The sequence below is a fragment of the Neoarius graeffei genome, chromosome 24 (assembly GCF_027579695.1).
Source record: "Neoarius graeffei isolate fNeoGra1 chromosome 24, fNeoGra1.pri, whole genome shotgun sequence".
NCBI classification, from domain to species: domain Eukaryota; kingdom Metazoa; phylum Chordata; class Actinopteri; order Siluriformes; family Ariidae; genus Neoarius; species Neoarius graeffei.
The window spans coordinates 28,824,693-28,844,692 of NC_083592.1; the positions used below are offsets into that span (position 1 = coordinate 28,824,693).

The window sequence follows — 20,000 nt, forward strand, 5'->3', positions numbered from 1 at the left end:
AAAGTATTTAATTTTCTGTAAAGCTGTTTTGCGACAGTGTATGTTGTTAAAAGCTCTATAAAAATAAACTTGACTTGACGTGACTTGACAACGTACAGTCGTCCAGCGTACAGTGTAACAGCTTGTTTTGAGTAGCTTTACAAGTACCTTTGTTCAGCAGTGTGTGAGGTGCAAACAGAAGAGATAATATCATTAGCCAAGGTTGGCAGGTTTCAGCAAAATTTCCAGTGCATCTACATTTCAGAAAACCACACAAAAGACCTGAAACTAGCTAAAAAAAAATTATGCATTGGAAAAGGGAGAACCATTTTTCTTCATTTTTTCAGTCTTTCAGTGAGGAAACAAGGTCGCCATGGTGCACATGTATTTCTGATACACTGACATAATCCCCTTTTACTTTCCCAATCTTTGTAATGTATCTTACAATAGAAATGGCTCTGTACTTCACATACACACTGTCTGCACTTAGAATTTACCGCTTATCCACTGCAGGTCACAGGGCAGCTGACATTTGGCAAGAGGTGGGGTATATCCCGGATGGGTTGCCAATTCATCACAAGGCCAACACAGAGAGACAGACAGCCATTCGCGCCCACGGGCAATTTAGAGTAGCCACTTAAACTGTCTTTGAATAGCAGGTCTTTGGAATGTGCGAGGAAACTGGAGGAGAACACAGAAAGGCCCCATTTGGCCACGGGCCTCAAACCCAGAACCTTCTTGCTGTGAGGTGACAGTGCTAATCACTGCACCATTGTGCCACCCCACCTTTGCCTGTATTAGACTTAATTCAAATTTGCCATAAGACAAGATCTTTTTGACCATAGAGTATTTTTAAACTCGCTCAATTTGGCAGACCGTGGCAATCCCGTCCACTGCCCTTCCACCACCATTGGAAATATTTACAGTATAGAGCAGTGGTGAACTGTTACTATTAAAGCTGGGACTTCAGGTCAGCCAAAACTTAGCCAGACGCCAAAAAAGCAACAGGGCAAAGGATTTTGTAAGGGATTAGCGGCAGGCTGCCAGGTTGCTCCGTTGTGTGTAGTTGTTGTGAGATGTTGATTTTAAAAGTAACTAAGTAAATTCCACAGGGAAATGAATACTTAAGTCTGAGTGAAAAATACTTTAGCGAGCGTGCAGCGTGGAAGAAAAGTCTGGAGACAGAAATCTTAGTTTCTCGGTCGTTAGCCTGTGCTACTTGCTCTCGATAGCACTGGCTTGACCGCTTTATTAGCATTTGCTAACACTACCGATGAACGCTACACCGGCTGGAAGGTGACTTCATTGCTGCGCTGACGGTGCTGACTCGCGGTTAAGCTCGCGTTGGCCTTCAAAAATGCTGAGGGCGATACATTTTTGGTCCCTCCTACTATAAATCAAAATCTGATTGGTTAATTCATCTGTCACTTCCTACATAAACACACACTCCCATGGCCTTCTGTCCCGGCAATGAAGTCCTAACCAATGAGTGAGCAGCTCGAAACTCTTCTCAGCCTAAAGACAACAAACAAAAAAATCTCATTAGATAACTCGATTTTAATGTTTTCAGGACAGTAACCCTGTCATTTCTGAAGCAAATTTGATAGAAAATGAGGCCAAATTAGAAGAGAATAATTATAATTAAAGAATGAAAGAAATTAAATATGGGTGGCATGGTGGTGTAGTGGTTAGCGCTGTCGCCTCACAGCAAGAAGGCCCGGGTTCGAGCCCCGTGGCCGGCGAGGGCCTTTCTGTGCAGAGTTTGCATGTTCTCCCCGTGTCCGCGTGGGTTTCCTCTGGGTGCTCCGGTTTCCCCCACAGTCCAAAGACATGCAGGTTAGGTTAACTGGTGACTCTAAATTGACCGTAGGTGTGAATGTGAGTGTGAATGGTTGTCTGTGTCTATGTGTCAGCCCTGTGATGACCTGGCGACTTGTCCAGGGTGTACCCCGCCTTTCGCCCGTAGTCAGCTGGGATAGGCTCCAGCTTGCCTGCGACCCTGTAGAACAGGATAAAGCGGCTAGAGATAATGAGATGAGATGAGATGAGAAATTAAATATAACATTTGAAATGCTGATATGTTTGGGCTTCTCTGAACGCCTAGAAGGCCCTGACGGTTCCCCTCTGTTATTGAGTGAGCATGGGGCAGAGTGATTCCTGTCACAATAGGTCTCTATATGTGCTTATTGCAGGTCCTATTTCTACCACGAGGTTCAATAATAACTCTGTGGAGCGATGCCCAACGATTGCCAACATCGAGAAAGGTGGAACATTGGCACATATCTATCAAATTGCTCGTCAATAAAAAGAGGTAATTTAGTTTTTCAATGGAATTAAAATGGTCGAAAGGAAAATTATGTCCTAAAAATTTTGGTGCCTTTTAATATGACGTTAAATATTATGGCCTGGGCAATGATTCCTGTCATTGCCCAGGCCAAACAATGACAGGAATCATGAGTCAAACCTGATTTCTATAAGAAGAGCAGTGAAACTAAACAAGCCTCCTCATGCACTGCTCATGGACCACAAGGTGTCTCCCTCTTCATATGGATCTTTCTCACAAGCCCTTACTCAAGGAGTGTGTGGGCAGCACTAGTGCATCTCTGTGCACCACCACTGAGGCCTTTATTTGCTGGAATGTTCAGCTTCATGTACAAAAATAGCTCGAATGATGAATTACGATTGAGACTTTATAGCATTACTTTGAGTGTGATGTCTGTTTCGGGTTGAATCCTGAACACTAAAAGGCACTGATGAGCACGTGTGTGTGTGTGTGTGTGTGTGTGTGTGTGTGTGTGTGTGTGTGTGTGTGTGTGTGTGTGTGTGTGTGTGTGTGTGTGTGTGTGTAACTGCTCTAAAATAACAGCAATTCTGCAGTTGTCTTGGCACACAGTGTTTAAGCTGGGATAGTAAGCAGCTTAAGCGCCTTCGACTCAGCAGTAATCATTCACAAACAAAGCAACAGAAATAGCAACTATTTGGAGGCTTATTTTAACAAAGACCATCATTTTCAACCATTCAGGGGTTCGTTTAATTTGTAAATCCTTGTTTCAAATGAATGGGAATGTCAGCAGAGAATCCCAATAGGCTAAGCTTAATCTGTGTTTTAGAAGTGTATAAAGTCTTTATGCCACAGTGCTGTTTAATTCTCCATTCTAACTGATCAAAAGGTGATGATTAATTTTCCATAATAGCAGCTCTGACAGATTTATATTAAACACACTATTCCATTATTCTTCCCATAATAAAACACACACACACACAGATAGATAGATAGATAGATAGATAGATAGATAGATAGATAGATAGATAGATAGATAGATAGATAGATAGATTAAAAAAAATTTAATAATGTGCTGTTGATGTGGTGAAGCTTTCTGTGAATTGAGCATTCTTGGAAGGAGAGTCCAGTATCAGTGCTTGTAACAAGTCAGAGTTAAAGCTGGACGTTTCCTGATGCAGTCTTCAAGACTTCTTTTAATTGTGAAGGCAGCTGCAACTTCTATAATAATAATAATAATAATAATAATAATAATAATTTCAAAATAGAAAATTCAGAGTATTTTTTGTTTCATGTCAGCACCAAATTCGGTGCTAGACTACACTTCTCTGGACTACACTTCTGGGTTACACTTCCCAGAATGCACTGCAGCCTACAAACATGGCCACCATGGACTATAACACCGATGTACCTCAGAGTCTGTCACATTCACAGTCACCAGACTTCCGCAAACACCTGTTCTGCATTTCACACAATCACAAGCTGTGTCTGTAATCACTCACTCGTTCACTATTCCCTACTCACTATCTAGGGAATTCTATATAGAGGACTATATAGTGGGCTCATTGGTAAAATTAAAAAAAAAAAAAAAACACTTCCAGACACTACTCCGCTGTGCTGTTATTTACGTCATTACAGTCGTACAATTAAAACGTGCCAGATCAGTCAGCTGGTGGGTTTTCAAAATAATAAAGACATGCATGTATTTTTGTGATAAATCCATATTATACTGAGCGCATTTCACACATTAATCAATACAAAGTACTTTGTGTCTGCTGCATCTTTCAGTTCTTTTAAATCAAGGCTGAACATGTCAGTAAACCCGCTGAGAAAGAACAAACTATAAACATAGACACTCTGGACTACAGCTCCCAAAACACACAGCACCCTCTGTCTCCAACCGATTGAATCTCAGCTGGCTCTCATTTCCTTAATCACCTGTTCTTCTATTTAAGCTCCCCAATCAAGCACACCATTGCAAAGTATTGTCCTGCTAGTTCAGTTCATACCAAGTCTTGTATTGTTTCTGGCTGCCTCTTATATTTCTGACCCTTTGCTATTTCCTCCACGGTTTCGCTCTTTGTCTTCTCTACGTTACGTTGTTTGCCGATCGCCCGACCCTCGCTAGTTTACCGACACCGATTCCAGTGCCTCGGCTTGGCTTTGTTGACATTCCGCAATCTGTTCTCCTCCGCGCATACATCTTTAAGTGCCTGCATTCTAACAGAACGCTTTTTCTTCTTTGCCGTTGCCTTTTCTTAAATCAAATTTGAGGTTTTTGATTAATTCCTCGGGCGGCACGGTGGTGTAGTGGTTAGCACTGTCACCTCACAGCAAGAAGGTCCTGGGTTCGAGCCCAGCAGCTGACGAGGGCCTTTCTGTGTGGAGCAGAATGCATGCTCTCCCCGTGTCCGCGTGGGTTTCCTCCAGGTGTTCTGGTTTCCCCAACAGTCAAAGACATGCAGTTAGGCTAATTGGTGGTTCTAAATTGAGCGTAGGTGTGAATGTGAGTGTGAATGGTTGTCTGTGTCTATGTGTCAGCCCTGTGATGACCTGGCGACTTGTCCAGGGTGTACCCCGCCTTTCGCCCGTAGTCAGCTGGGATCGGCTCCAGCTTGCCTGCGACCCTGTAGAACAGGATAAAGCGGCTACAAATAATGGATGGATGGATGAATTCCTTGCTCTGCACTGTAACTTTTATTCTTGTATTTTATCCGTCTTATTCTATTTTAGCTTTTTCCTATTCTCTTACTATTTTTAATTGTATTTGAATGTCCATTTTATAATGTATTTCTTCCTCTGTCCATCACCCCAAACACACTACAATATTATTGCCATTTTCGTGCCACAGCTTATAAAATTGTCTCGTGCCCACTGTCATAAGGAAAAACAAACTATTGCTATACTCAATATAAAATACTTAATGTTCCTTATGAAACAGCTTTTACAGCGTTTCTTTCAGCACGATCACAATGCATGATGGTATATATATAGTAATGCTTTTATGGCTGAGGACTACAGTTGACTTGCTAACTTTAGGACTGCAGTTGTCATGAACAGTTTTGCACTCAAGTTTCCATCAATGAAGAGTTACAACATCAATGAAACTGTCTTCATGTTAAAACTATTAATGTTATAGTCATGCTGTCTGTTGTTGCCCAAATGAGGATGGGTTCCCTTTTGAGTCTGGTTCCTCTCGAGGTTTCTTCCTCATGTCGTCTGAGGGAGTTTTTCCTTGCCACCGTCGCCACAGGCTTGCTCATTGGGGATAGATTAGGGACAAAATTAGCTCATGTTTTAAGTCGTTCAAATTCTGTAAAGCTGCTTTGCGACAAAGTTGATTGTTAAAAGCACTATACAAATAAACTTGACTTGACTTGACTATATTGCTTGGTTAGTGACCATTGGTTGTACACTACTTTTCACAATTCACTGTGAGATACTGTGAGTCCACTATATAGGGTGTAATAATTCTCACTATGCATTCGGACAGCACTACAAAATAGCGAACTCACCATATAGTCCACTATATAGTGAGTAGTGAGTGATTTCGGACACAGGAACAGCTCACAGTACAGACGAATCCATCGACTGGTTTGTTTTCTGCCATCTTGCAGTGCCGCCATTACTGCAGTGGCAAGTTGTAGTGACTCAGTGTCTGCTGCTTCCTGCTGGTAGTGTCTGACTGTTACCAGTCACCACTGACTGATGAAGGTGTAGTGTTTCATGTAAAGAATGACGGCGGGAACAAGTGTGCATCTGAACATTTACTACGCATTTCTTCAAGAGCCCACACATACATATGTATCCTAGCAACATACACTACACGGAGATACTTCCTGCAGTCAAAATAAAAGCACAGGACACAACAGAAGGTGCCTTATATGGATGGCAATCTTAACATTATTCAAATTTCACATATTAGTGAGACATTGGTTATGACAATAGCCAGAAATAGAAAATGGAGAAATAGAGAGAAAAAAACAGACCACTTGACAAAGTGACATTTCAAGTGATGAAGTGTAGTATACCGTACTAACGTTACTGTACTAGCTACCTAGAATAATCTTTCATGAGTTGCATTTAACCATTACAAACCACTTACAGTACTGTGCAAAAGTCTTAGGCCCCCTATTTTTCATACAAACTTTGTTATATATTTCTATTTTATGACTTCTACATTAGGGGCGGCACGGTGGTGTAGTGGTTAGCGCTGTCGCCTCACAGCAAGAAGGTCCGGGTTCGAGCCCCGGGGCCGGCGAGGGCCCTTCTGTGCGGAGTTTGCATGTTCTTCCCGTGTCCGCATGGGTTTCCTCCGGGTGCTCCGGTTTCCCCCACAGTCCAAAGACATGCAGGTTAGGTTAACTGGTGACTCTAAATTGACCGTAGGTGTGAATGCGAGTGTGAATGGTTGTCTGTGTCTATGTGTCAGCCCTGTGATGACCTGGCGACTTGTCCAGGGTGTACCCCGCCTTTCACCCGTAGTCAGCTGGGATAGGCTCCAGCTTGCCTGCGACCCTGTAGAAGGATAAAGCGGCTAGAGATAATGAGATGAGATGAGACTTCTACATTATCGAGTCAGTACAAAAACATTTTAGAGTCCAAACGTTCATTTTCCAGCACAAAATTAAATGTTACAGGATAAAAATGTTTGTATCTGAGCAGCATATTACATAAGAGAGCCCTTTTCAGATAAAAAAAAAAGAGAACATAATGAAGGCTGCTGGGTTTTGGTGCAAAATGAAGAAGCGAGTGTGACAGTCAAAGTGTCCAGAAGAACTGAGGCTGGTTCTGTAAGATGCTCAGTAAAACCTACAGCTCATTTCCACATAAACTGCACTCACTGTACTATTTTTTTTTTTAAAGCAAAGAGTCGTCTCACAACAAATACTGATTTTGTTTCATTTATTATGACTTACTGTTTATAGTATTTTTTAATGTTGAAACATTTAATTTCATTATTTTTTTAAAGCCATTTTTGGTCAGCAGCATTTCTTGACATGTGCCTAAGACTTTTGTACTGTACTGTACATTAATATAAACAAACAAACCAAACTGCAACTTCTAGCGAACATCTTGGTCGCCTGCATGCCCAGGGAAATCGATGTAAAGCGTGGTTTTAGACAGTGGCACTCTTCATGAAGGGTTCATAAACACTTGTGTATTTTGTATTCGGTTTTTCCAAAGTTGAAGTTTGCCACTTCTGTTGTGGCAGCTGACAACTGCGCACGTCCTTCACGATTTCCTAGACGTCTTTGTCAAAAGTAACGTTACATTGAAAATAAAGGTAAAAGGAGAAAACTGTACACTTCTGACGACAGATTGCATTTATATGCATGCATATTGTAGAGAGCTGCCACCACAGCAATAGCAACTTGTTTACTTCTGGTACTTTCCCAGACTCATCTATAAAAGGACTTTAAGCTCACACGCACATTTCAAAGTATTTGTTTAGTGCACATGTGTCTAACGTTACCTTGTCAAGTGTTCATCCATCCATTCATCCATCATCCAATAGCCGCTTATCCTGTACAGGGTCACGGGCAAGCTGGAGCCTATCCCAGCTGACTATGGGCGAGAGGCGGGGTACACCCTGGACAAATCACCAGATCATCACAGGGCTGACACACAGAGACACACAACCATTCACACTCACACCTACGGTCAATTTCGAGCCACCGATTAGCCTAACCTGCATGTCTTTGGGGGAAACCGGAGCACCCGGAGGAAACCCACACAGACACAAGGAGAACATGCAAACTCCACACAGAAAGGCCCTCGCTGGCCACTGGGCTCAAACCCAGAACCTTCTTGCTGTGAGGTGATAGTGCTAACCACTACACCACTGTGCCGCCCCGCAAGTGTTCATGCTGTTCTGTTTTGGGGTTTTTTGTTTTGTTGTTTTTGGCCCTGTTCCTAGTTTCTTGCTGATTGCCTGAATTTGCCTATTTTTGACCACGTTGTGGATTTGTCTGCCTGGTTTTCTGAATAAACTCTATGGTCTGTATTTACGTCAATCTCCTGACCCTACCTAACATTTCTAGCTTGAATGTCAGAGATAGTATTTTTATTTAATGTTTTATTTGGGGGCCAAGCAGCAAAGCTGCATGGGAACCCATTGTGTTTCTACCATTTCTTATCATCATTATTCATTTTCTTCTACTGGCTACGGTGTCTATGGCAGCCCATAGCACCATAAGGTAAAAAGTTTTGAAATTTGGCACACTGATTGGAGACAGTCCCCTGATTTGATAAGTTTCATGTTTGCACTTTGAGTGCTCTAGTGCCACCAATTCCACCAATTGGTCATTTGGGAGAGACTCTGAGTAGAACCGCTGCTCCTCCACATCAAAAGGAGTCAGTTGAGGTGGTTTGGGCACCTTGTTAGGATGCCCCTGGATGCTTCCCAAGGGAGGTTTTCTGGGCATGCCCCACCAGGAAGGGACCCAGCGGCAGACCCAGGACACGCTGGAGAGATTACATCTCTCGGCTGGCTTGGGAACGCTTCGGTATTCCCCCGGGAAGACCTGGTGGAGGTAGCCGGGGAGAGGGAAGTCTGGGCTGCTCTGCTTAGGCTGCTACCCCCGCAACCCGGATGCGGATAAGCAGTAGAAGATGGATGGATGGATGGATGGATAGATAGTGCCACCAATGGTTCAAATTTGGAGGTGCATTTATGTAAGTAATGTATGTCTGATTTTCAAAAATGACCACTGGACTCCTTGGCTCAAGCCGAGTTCAACACATCCCATGACTTCAATTTCTGCCATATTGGATTTTCTGTCTTTTTGGATTTGTTCAAAAAATCCTTCAAAGTTTTCACAAGTTACAAATTTTGTCGGTTAAAGAATTCAGCTGTGAAGCCACCAAACATGAAGCGAGCTCATATCTCAGCCAATCTTAAGTCAATTGACATGAAGCTTGCTGTGACTGCATACAGCCATACCCTTGACAAAATTAAGTTTCCATGGCAACTGTGCACTGCTGTACAGTTCGGCCCCCTCATCGCTGCTCGCCACTATATTTCTATTTTTTCTAATTTATCATTAATCTATAGAATTTAATTTTGGCATTTGTGCTGGACACACAATGTTGACATCAAGGTACAGTCGTAAATATTGTAGCAGCCATAATGTCACAAAAGAGAATATCAGATTATTTCTAGAGCCGCATTAAAGCAAAATGAAGAAAAGGACATAGTGAATGATATAGCCTACATCACCTGCTTAAAACTCCAGTCCCTCCGATGTAAAATGCCTTCCCACATCCCTTTTAATGGACATTATGAATGAATAAAAGCTATGAAGTTTTCATTCATTCATCTTCCATAAATGATTTTTCTTGGTTGGAGTCAGTGTTGTAGTCGAGTCACTAAACCTTGAGTCTGAGTCCAGTCTCAAGTCCCCGGTGTTCAAGTCCCAGTCAAGTCCAAGTCATTAAAAAAAAATTGAGTCGAGTCCACTATTGATCCGAGTCAAGTTCGAGAACAAGACTCCAACTGCACCATGTGACGGTGACTGTTTTAGCACCATTAACATTAATTTGTTCTTGAACATGACGTATGAACAGGTGAATGTGCATTCTCTTTATCAGGAAGCGTGAAGTATTCTGTCCAAGATGGTTGGAAGACAGATGTAAGTGCAGAAGGTGTGTTTTTATTAATACAAGTGAAGACACGTAAACAATCCAGAACGGCAGGCAAAATCGTAAAACCGTGAAACAGGCAATAGATCAAGCGAGGCATAAACAGGCTATCGTAGACTCGGCAGAATCAAAGAAGAAAGAAAGCACAACTTTATTCATCACATACTTGTGAAATTTCCTCTCTGCATTTAACCCATCTGAAGCAGTGAACACACACACACATGCACACGTGAGCAATGAGCACACACATACCAAGAGCAGTGGGCAGCCATACTAACAGCGCCCAGGGAGCAGTTGGGAGTTAGGTGCCTCGCTCAAGGGCACCTCAGCCCAAGGCCGTCTCGTATCAACCTAACCGCATGTCTTTGAACTGTGGGGGAAACCGGAGCACCCGGAGGAAACCCACGCAGACACCGGGAGAACATGCAAACTCCACACAGAAAGGCCCTCGCCGGCCACTGGGTTTGAACCCGGAACCTTCTTGCAGCGACAGTGGTGTAGTGGTTAGTGCTGTCGCCTCACAGCAAGAAGGTTCCGGGTTCGAACCTCACAGCCAACGAGGGCCTTTCTGTGCGGAGTTTGCATGTTCTCCCCGTGTCTGTGTGGGTTTCCTCCAGGTGCTCCAATTTCCCCCACAGTCCAAAGACATGCAGATTAGGTAAAATACCCAGCTATTGGGGTTGCATGGACCGACTAGTGGCCTAGTGGTAGCGTGTCCGCCTCTCGATCGGGAGATCGTGAGTTCTATTCACGGTCGGGTCACGATGGCAGTAGGGACCATCATAAAATGGTACCTACTGCCATCTGGCAAGGCACGCTGCAATACAGATGTGCATGGGGAGTTAAACTCTCATGGTTACCAGAGGACTAGCCCCCCACTGTAACCCTAGCTATGTAATAGGCGAGAGGCCGAGGGCTATGGAAACGGAGATCGGCGCTGCCCGATGCGCCACATACAGGTTGGGCCTGGTTAGTACTTGAGTGGGAGACTGCCTAGGAATACCAGGTACTGTAAGGCGTGGGAAGGACTTTGACTTTTGATTGGGGTTGCACAAGTGCTGGTCCCAAGCCTGGATAGACTGGGGACCTATGCCAAATCAAATATGCAGAACAGATCTGCTGTGATGACCCCTAACGTGAGCTGCTGGAAGAAGAAGAAGAAATAGATGTGTTATAACAACAATTGGGACATGCTGTTATTATCAGGCTGAGACATGCACAATGAACCACACAAACACTCATTTCTTATGCATGGTTTTGTGGATATTTTTAAATGTTTTATTAATATTGGGAATTTTAAAATTGAACTGTCCCATCTATAAATACAATCATATTAACAGTGCTCTGTTTCTTATCCATCCGCATATACATTTCATAATAACACAGGATTTCAAACTGTATGTTGAACACTGCATTTGGTAATGCAGCAATAAACCGAGGAGATTCCTCATCGAATATGATATCCAGTGCAGAATTTATACTCGAAGGCTGAACAATCCGAAATCACTATAATCACTAAAATTGGTCTGAGGAGAACTATCGGGGGTACGTCTACTAAACCACGTTAGTCCACAGATTAGTCCAGAGTTGGAATACCTGATAAATACACTGAGGTGACATAAAGACTGTTTTGAATATTGCTCATTGTACATTACAGGCCAATATGCCACACCTGTGTCTAGGTGTCTGACTTCCCAGGGTGTCTTTGTTCTTGTCAGGAAGTCGATGGTAGAGGATCCTGAAGCTCTAACTGAACATTGAGGCAGTTTCCTTGAAGGTGACGAGGCAAGCCAACATGGTCTGGCTACAACATATGGCTCGGAACGGACGATCCGGTGGGTGTGATTGATTCGAGTGTCCTCAGCAGCATAGAAGATGTCCTTTAATCACAAATAACCAGGCACGCTAAACCAGCACCTTAGAAAGGAAGAGCCTATGTGCAGCAGCGTTCGTCTTTGTAGGCTGCCTACTTTCTCTACACTACCTGCATACAATTAAGGAAAACAATTCTAATAATATTTAATAACTCTAATAATAAGAAAAGAACGGGAGCATTATACGGGTGATTATCTCCTAGTAAGTAGCAGTGGCGCTGAAGAAATATGATCCACCTAAAAAGTACAAATTCAAGTGCAACTGAATGTTTATCATTACCATATAAGTGAGTATATAATAATAATAATAATAATAATAATAATAATAATAATAATAATAATAATAATAATAATGAGTCCTCCAGTCAAGAAGGCTTTAAAAGTGTGAAAGTACACGACGAGGTCTGGGCAGAAGAGCTGTGCGTTACGTTCTTGTCACCATGTACCTCGTAAGTCCAGGTTTTCTGAGGCAGACACGAAGGCAATGTGTTCTAGCTGTCTTCTATGAGTTTGGCCAGGTTGTCCCTCATCTCTGTCAGCTCGAAGATCTTGCTGTCCAGGATCTCCAGCAGTGTTTTGAGGCTCTTGCGGAAGCTCTCCTGCTCTACCTGGCTCGTCTCCAGGCGCTGCTCTACATCAGCTAACTGCTCTTCCAGGTCCTTGTTCCTCGCATCTGTGGCCTAGATTGTGGATTGACACATAGGTGCTGTGAGATGTGATGAAAGATGCTGATTCTTTTCAATATAGAACCTCATAAGACCTGTTCCAGATAAGCTCTAACTACTTGTAAAGAGAGAGATGTTTGATGTAAGAAGGTTTTACCTCTAGTTTCTGTTCAAGCGTCTCTTTCTCTGACTGTAGCTGCTTGGCTTTTTCCACTTCCTCTTTCAGACGCTCCATTTCCTAATGGGAAATCTTTCATTAGAGATCATGGATTGAAAATTGCTACTGAAAAAATTTTCATTTATGCTTGTACCTCTTCTTTAGCCTTCAGTGTGGCCTCCAATTCCTCTATGGTTTTGTTGAGCTCTGATTTCTGACACTTGATCGCATTGGCTTGATTACTTTGGCTTTCCAGTTCTGATACCTGCAAGCAAAAAAAAAAAAAATCACAAAAGCCTTTAATAAGATCACTGTCAGGACCAGAGATGTTGTTGGGTTTAAACCTCAGGTTTAAATAACTCTAAAAAAAAAAAACTTTTCAGACTGCTCCAAATGCCGATTCATATACATGAACATAGCACACGAAGTACATCCGATGATTTTACCTACAATACTGTATATGTTAAATACCATTATTCAACAGTGAATGCTCAAATCTGATTGGTCAGAAGGCGTTGATTGATTTTCCGTAACAGCAGCTGTAATTCAAATCGCAGGTTTATGCACTTGTTATCCCCTTGGCATATAATGCAGGGGGGGGGGGGGGGGGGGGGGGGGGTATAGCTATTGCTCTGTTTGTCTGTAAACATTTTAGTTTCTGGAGCATAACTCAACAAGAGTGCTCTGAGAGCACAATATCCCCGCTGGTAACTAGGCCATAACTCTGGTAAAATGTGACTGAATTGAATGAAATTGCAATATGCGTATTATAGACGTATATCAAAGAATCCTGTCAAGTTTCGTGAAATTCCTCTGAAAATTGTGAGAGGAGTTGATTTCAGAAGGTGAACACTCTTCCTGGGATGGACGGATGGAAATCGCCACGACATAATCCCCCTTCGGGCCTTTCGGCCAGCGGGGGATAAAACTTTTTGCCAAATTACATGAGATTCCTCTAAAAATTGTGAAGGAAGTTGAGTTCAGAAAGCAAGCACACCTTGATAAAATTGCCAAAGTACAAGTTTGTTAATAATCAAGGGCATAACTCTGGTCAAATTTGCCCAAAGTAAATGAAATTTAAATACGCGTATAACTGTCATGTACCAAAGCCTTTTGCCAAGTTTGGTGAAATTCCTCCACAAATTGTGAGAGGAGATGATTTCAGAAGAACGTACACCCTCATGAAACTGTCAAAGTACAAGTTATTTCATATATATATCAAGGCTCAAAACTGGTAAAATTTTCACAAACGAAATTAAATCACAATATGCGTATTACCGTCATATAACAAGGCCTTTTGCCAAGCTTCGAGAAATTTGTCCAAAAATTGAAGAGAGGAGTTGATGTCAGGAGGCAAATGCACCTTCATGAAATTGTGAAAGTACAAGGTTGTTAATCAAGGGCTGTAACTCTGGTAAAATGTGACCGAATTGAACAAAATAACAATATGCATAGTACCGACATATAACAAGGCCTTTTGCCAAGTTTGATGAAATTCCTCCAAAAATTGAGAGGAGTTGATTTCAGAAGGAAAACACGCATGAAATTGTCAAAGTATAATTTTGTAAATCAAGGGCTGTAACTCTAGTAAAATGTGACCGAATTTAATGAAATTACAACATGCGTATTACAGACGTATATCAAAGAATCCTGCCAAGTGTCATGAAATTCCTCCAAAAATTGTGAGAGGAGTTGATTTCAGAAGGTGAGCACCCTTCCCGAGACGGACAGACGGAAATCGCCACGACATAATCCCCCTTCAGGCCTTTCGGCCAGCGTGGGATAAAAACTATTAGGAATTTCTTCACGAAACCTGACATTTATGGTAAGTGACTAGAGGAGTTGTGCCATTTGACATTTTGGGATTTCTGTGATTTTTATTTTTTCTGTATTTCCATGGCAACCAATTCAACTTAGAAAAATCTGTAGTGGGGTTTCATGTGGGGGTCGGGGGGATACGTCATCTCCTCATGACTCTCTTGTTCTAACAAGTTATGGTTTTTAGAGTAGCAGCTTACACAGGGACATGTATAACAGCACACCACTTAAACAGATCACAAACGTGTAATTGTTGATCTCACTCGCATGTGGGGTCGCTGCCATGTGGACCCTATTGAGCCATGTCATATTAATTGGAGCATATTAATTACGCCGTATGCCCTTCCTGCCGCAACCCTCCCATTTTCCAGTTTGAGAAACAAACATTCACACCTATGGGTAATTTAAAGCAGCCAGTTAGCCTAACTGCATGTCTTTGGAGTGTAGGGGAAACCGGAGCATGTGGAGGAAACTCACGCAGGTATGAGGAGAACATGCAAACTCCACACAAAGTTGGCCACGGGACTCGACCCCAGAACCTTCTAACCATTGCACCACCATGCCGCCCATGACGATGTTTAATAAATAAAAATTGAAACTTGCTGTGGTGCAATAGAAACACACTTTGGGACTTTGTTATTAAAAAGTAATCAATTTCAGGGTAGTAACTCCAGCTTGCGTTGGGTCGCATCACACCAATGTGCCATTACTGTTGATTACTTTCTTATAACAGCACACACTGTTGGGTTTATTGCTTATTTGTTTTGTTCAGGAATCAATCTGGAAGGCGGCACGGTGGTGTAGTGGTTAGCGCTGTCGCCTCACAGCAAGAAGGTCCGGGTTCGAGCCCCGTGGCCGGCGAGGGCCTTTCTGTGTGGAGTTTATCATGTTCTCCCCGTGTCCGCGTGGGTTTCCTCCGGGTGCTCCGGTTTCCCCCACAGTCCAAAGACATGCAGGTTAGGTTAACTGGTGACTCTAAATTGACCGTAGGTGTGAATGGTTGTCTGTGTCTATGTGTCAGCCCTGTGATGACCTGGCGACTTGTCCAGGGTGTACCCCGCCTTTCGCCCGTAGTCAGCTGGGATAGGCTCCAGCTTGCCTGCGACCCTGTAGAACAGGATAAAGCAGCTAGAGATAATGAGATGAGATGAATCAGTCTGAAATTATTTCCTTTTGGGAATTCATCATTAACGATTCTGTCCTGTTTAATGTTAATCAGTACCCTTTACGGAGGTAAGTTGGTTCGAAAGCTAGTAGGCTAGTCAGTGGTAGCTTAAATAAATTGCATCGAATTTGTGATTTTTGTGCAATTCCTAATAAAACGAGTCACTTCTATGCTCTGCAACTGTGTTGTGATGAAACTGCTTTTTGGCTCCTCACCCTTTTATGAAGCCTCTCAGCCTCCTCCTGATAAGCAGCCAGCTGTTGTTTCCACTGCTTGACGTTGGCAGTGGACTCCAGCAACGCCGCTGTTAGTTTGGCATTGTTGCTCTTCAGCGCTGCCAATTCAGCTTCCCAGTGCTTGGTGGTAGTCGGACTGTCGTGACAAAAACAATGAACATGATAAAAAGACAGATCAATTATACGTCTAAATAGGGGTAGGTATAGATATAACAAAACATGGTATCATAATACTTGAAGACGTTTTTGCAGGACATGACATGTATCAGGATATTTGTTTTTACTGAGACTTGCTAATAATTCAGCACCAACAAAACCTAAAGCAGTCGAGAATGTATGTCATTAAAGAAAGTGACATTTTAAATAATAGACAACTCTTCAGGTTAATACCGTATATCATAGAGGAGGTCTGGCATTACGTGCAAAAGCAGAAGCAGGTGCAATGGGCGAATTCTCCAGAAGCACCGTGCCAGGTTCTTTGATATGCTCGAAAGAAACGTACCAGCCAATTAAAACTGCACAACAGTGTGCTGAAGAGAACTGATGAAGTTTTAACGAGAAAGGGTGCTCACTAAATATTGATTTGGTTTAATTTATTCATGTTACTTCTCTGTGTAGTCAATACTCTATATGTTTGATTTGTTTTTTTTTCCTGCATTTTCTCCCCAATTTGGCCACCTGCCAATTCCCACCCGGTTCATCTCCGAGGCATCCAGCCACATCTTTTCAAACTGTAGCTCATGTTGCGTCACTCGGAAAAATCTGCCCTCTTCCACATACATGAGCTCGCAGATGCCCATGATTCGCTCGTGTTGCTGTGATTGACAGGAAAGACAAAGAATGCCATCTCTATGATCCTGACAGCATGGCAGATCTGCTCTCCAGACTCCTGTGCATAAATGGCTGTGGTATCATCAAGAAGCCATGGCCTAATGGTTAGAGAAGCAGCTTTAGGACCAAAAGGTTGCTGGTTTGATTCCCTGGACCACCGGGAATGCCCATGGGTAAGGCACCTAACCCCTGGCTGCTCTGGGTATGCTTTACGTCGCTCTGGATAAGAGCGCCTGCTAAATGCCTGTAATGTATCATTGGGATTTGAACTTGCCATCTTTGCTTGACAGACTTTTCCACAGTACTGTACTTTTTATTATGCAGATTTACTCTTGGCAACTGATTGTTTACAGCTTCTGTATTATTGCTTGCACTGAAATAAAATGGGGCGGCATGGTGGTGTAGTGGTTAGCGCTATCGCCTCACAGCAAGAAGGTCCTGGGTTTGAGCCCCGTGGCCGGCGAGGGCCTTTCTGTGCGGAGTTTGCATGTTCTCCCCGTGTCCGCGTGGGTTTCCTCCGGGTGCTCCGGTTTCCCCCACAGTCCAAAGACATGCAGGTTAGGTTAACTGGTGACTCTAAATTGACCGTAGGTGTGAATGTGAGTGTGAATGGTTGTCTGTGTCTATGTGTCAGCCCTGTGATGACCTGGCGACTTGTCCAGGGTGTACCCCGCCTTTCGCCCATAGTCAGCTGGGATAGGCTCCAGCTTGCCTGCGACCCTGTAGAACAGGATAAAGCGGATAGAGATAATGAGATGAGATGAAATAGAATGTTTTGTTATAAGGACAATGTTTCTAGAGATCCTGATGATACTGACAGTGTGCTAAAAAACATATGGTTAGATAAATGATCAGCAGTTTTCCACATCAAACAGGCTACATAATTTCTCCCTGATGTATATAAACATTACTCTTCCAAATTTTGATTTGACATTTTTTCCGAAAAGCCAAAAAACATGGATGACTCAGAGGCATGGTTACTCTCATAGCAGTCAAGTACAAAAAGGCAAAGAGATGCTATTTAAGGCCACATGTAATTACAATGCTGTTCTGGGGAACTATAAGTACTGTTTAATTTGAACTGTCTGTCAAAGCAGCTGTGTGCTTTATCCACGGGAGTGCATTTAAAGCATCACATTTAAGGGAGACCAGCCCAAGTTCAGTCATATGTGGATACCAGTCCATCACAGGAGATGCAGTGTCTTGCAAAAGTATTCACCCCCCTTGGTGTTTTGTTCTGTTTTGTCGCATTACAAGCTGGAATTATAATGGATTTTTTGGAGGGTTAGCACCATTTGATTTACACAACATGCCTACCACTTTAAAGGTGCAAATTGTTTTATTGTGACACAAACAATAATTAAGATGAAAAAACAGAAATCTGGAGTGTGCATAAGTATTCACCCCCTTTCATATGAAACCCCTAAATAAGAACTGGTCCAACCGATTCACTTCATAAGTCACATCATTAGTTGATTAAGATCCATCTGTGTGCAATCAAAGAGTCACATGATCTGTCACAAGATGTAAATCAACCTGTTCTGGAAGGACCCTGACTCTGCAACAGTACTAAGCAAGCAACACGAAAACCAAGGAGCCTCCAAACAGGTCAGAGACAAAGTTGTGGAGAAGTATAGATCAGGGTTGGGTTATAAAAAATATACCAAACTTTGAATATCCCAGGGAGCACCATTAAATCCATTATAGCAAAATGGAAAGAATATGGCACCACTACAAACCTGACAAGAGAAGGCCACCCACCAAAACTCACAGACAAGGAGGGCATTAATCAGAGATGCAACAAAGACACCAATGATAACACTGAAGGAGCTGCAAAGATCCACAGTGGAGATGGGAGTATCTGTCCATAGGACCACTTTAAGCTGTACACTCCACAGAGTGGGGCTTTATGAAAGAGTGGCCAGAAAAAAGTCATTGCTTAAGAAAACACATTTGGAGTTTGCCCAACAGCATGTGGCAGACTCCCCAAACACATGGAAGAAGATTCTCTGGTTAAATGAGACTAAAATTGATCTTTTTGGCCATCATGGGAAATGCCATGTGTGGTACAAACCAATCACCCTGAGAACACCATTCCTACAGTGAAGCATGGTGGTGGCAGCATCATGCTGTGGGGATGTTTTTCATCTGCAGGGACAGGAAAGCTGGTCAGGACTGAAGGAAAGATGGATGGCCCTAAATACAGGGCAATTCTGGAGGAAAACCTGTTTGAGTCAGCCAGAGGTTTGAGACTGAGACGAAGGTTCACGTTCCAGCAGGACAATGACCCTAAACCTACTGCTAAAGCTACACTGGAGTGGTTTAAAGGGAAACATTTGAATGCCTCGGAATGGCCTAGTCAAAGCCCAGACCTCAATCCAACTGAGAATCTGTGGCATAACTTGAAGATTGCTGTACACCAACACAACCCATCTACGGTAACTTGAAGAAGTTGGAGCAGTTTTGCCTTGAGGAATGGGCAAAAATCCCAATAGCTAGATGTGTTAAGCTAATAGGGACAAACTCCAAGAGACTTGCAGCTGTAATTGCAGCAAAAGGTGGCTCTACAAATTATTGCTCTTGGGGGGAATACCTATGCACACAAAATATATATTAAAGTCTAAGTCCTGATGCAGCAGTGCTATGATTAACAATGGAGTTGGCAAATCTTACCAATGCAAATTCTAAAAGTTAAATTTACTTAAAAAAAAAAATAGCATGCAAACCCATCAACTTTTTTTTAATTATAACTTTCTTACAATTTCAATCCTAATCTTTGTTTTGATTCTTTTTTTTCATAATTATTAATAAATGTAAACACTAATATACATATGCTTTTATTGCTATAATTTATTTATATGTTAATATTATTTTTATTGTTGGAGCATTGAGACTGTGAAATGCTTCGAAATTTCTCTCATCTCATTATCTGTAGCCGCTTTATCCTGTTCTACAGGGTCGCAGGCAAGCTGGAGCCTATCCCAGCTGACTACGGGCGAAAGGCGGGGTACACCCTGGACAAGTCGCCAGGTCATCACAGGGCTGACACATAGACACAGACAACCATTCACACTCACATTCACACCTACGGTCAATTTAGAGTCACCAGTTAACCTAACCTGCATGTCTTTGGACTGTGGGGGAAACCGGAGCACCCGGAGGAAACCCACGCAGACACGGGGAGAACATGCAAACTCCGCACAGAAAGGCCCTCGCCGGCCACGGGGCTTGAACCCAGGACCTTCTTGCTGTGAGGCGACAGCACTAACCACTACACCACCGTGCCGCCCCTGCTTTGAAATTTATTATTATTATTATTATTATTATTGAAAACTAAGTGAAATAGGAAT

At 42.7% G+C, this 20,000-nt stretch overlaps 1 protein-coding gene across 2 annotated transcripts in view; it reads right to left on the reverse strand.

The window, feature by feature from the left end:
* Positions 1-12,212: 12,212 nt before the first annotated feature.
* homer1b (homer scaffold protein 1b) overlaps positions 12,213-20,000 on the reverse strand; it is a 54,800-nt gene continuing 47,012 nt past the window's right edge. For both annotated transcript variants that reach the window (XM_060907863.1, XM_060907862.1), the window contains 4 exons: positions 15,799-15,955; positions 12,755-12,865; positions 12,601-12,681; positions 12,213-12,458 (listed from right to left, as the gene is read on the reverse strand). In XM_060907863.1, the coding sequence (XP_060763846.1) occupies positions 12,270-12,458; positions 12,601-12,681; positions 12,755-12,865; positions 15,799-15,955 (538 nt within the window). In that variant the 3' untranslated portion in view covers positions 12,213-12,269. The remainder of the gene's footprint in view (positions 12,459-12,600; positions 12,682-12,754; positions 12,866-15,798; positions 15,956-20,000) is intronic.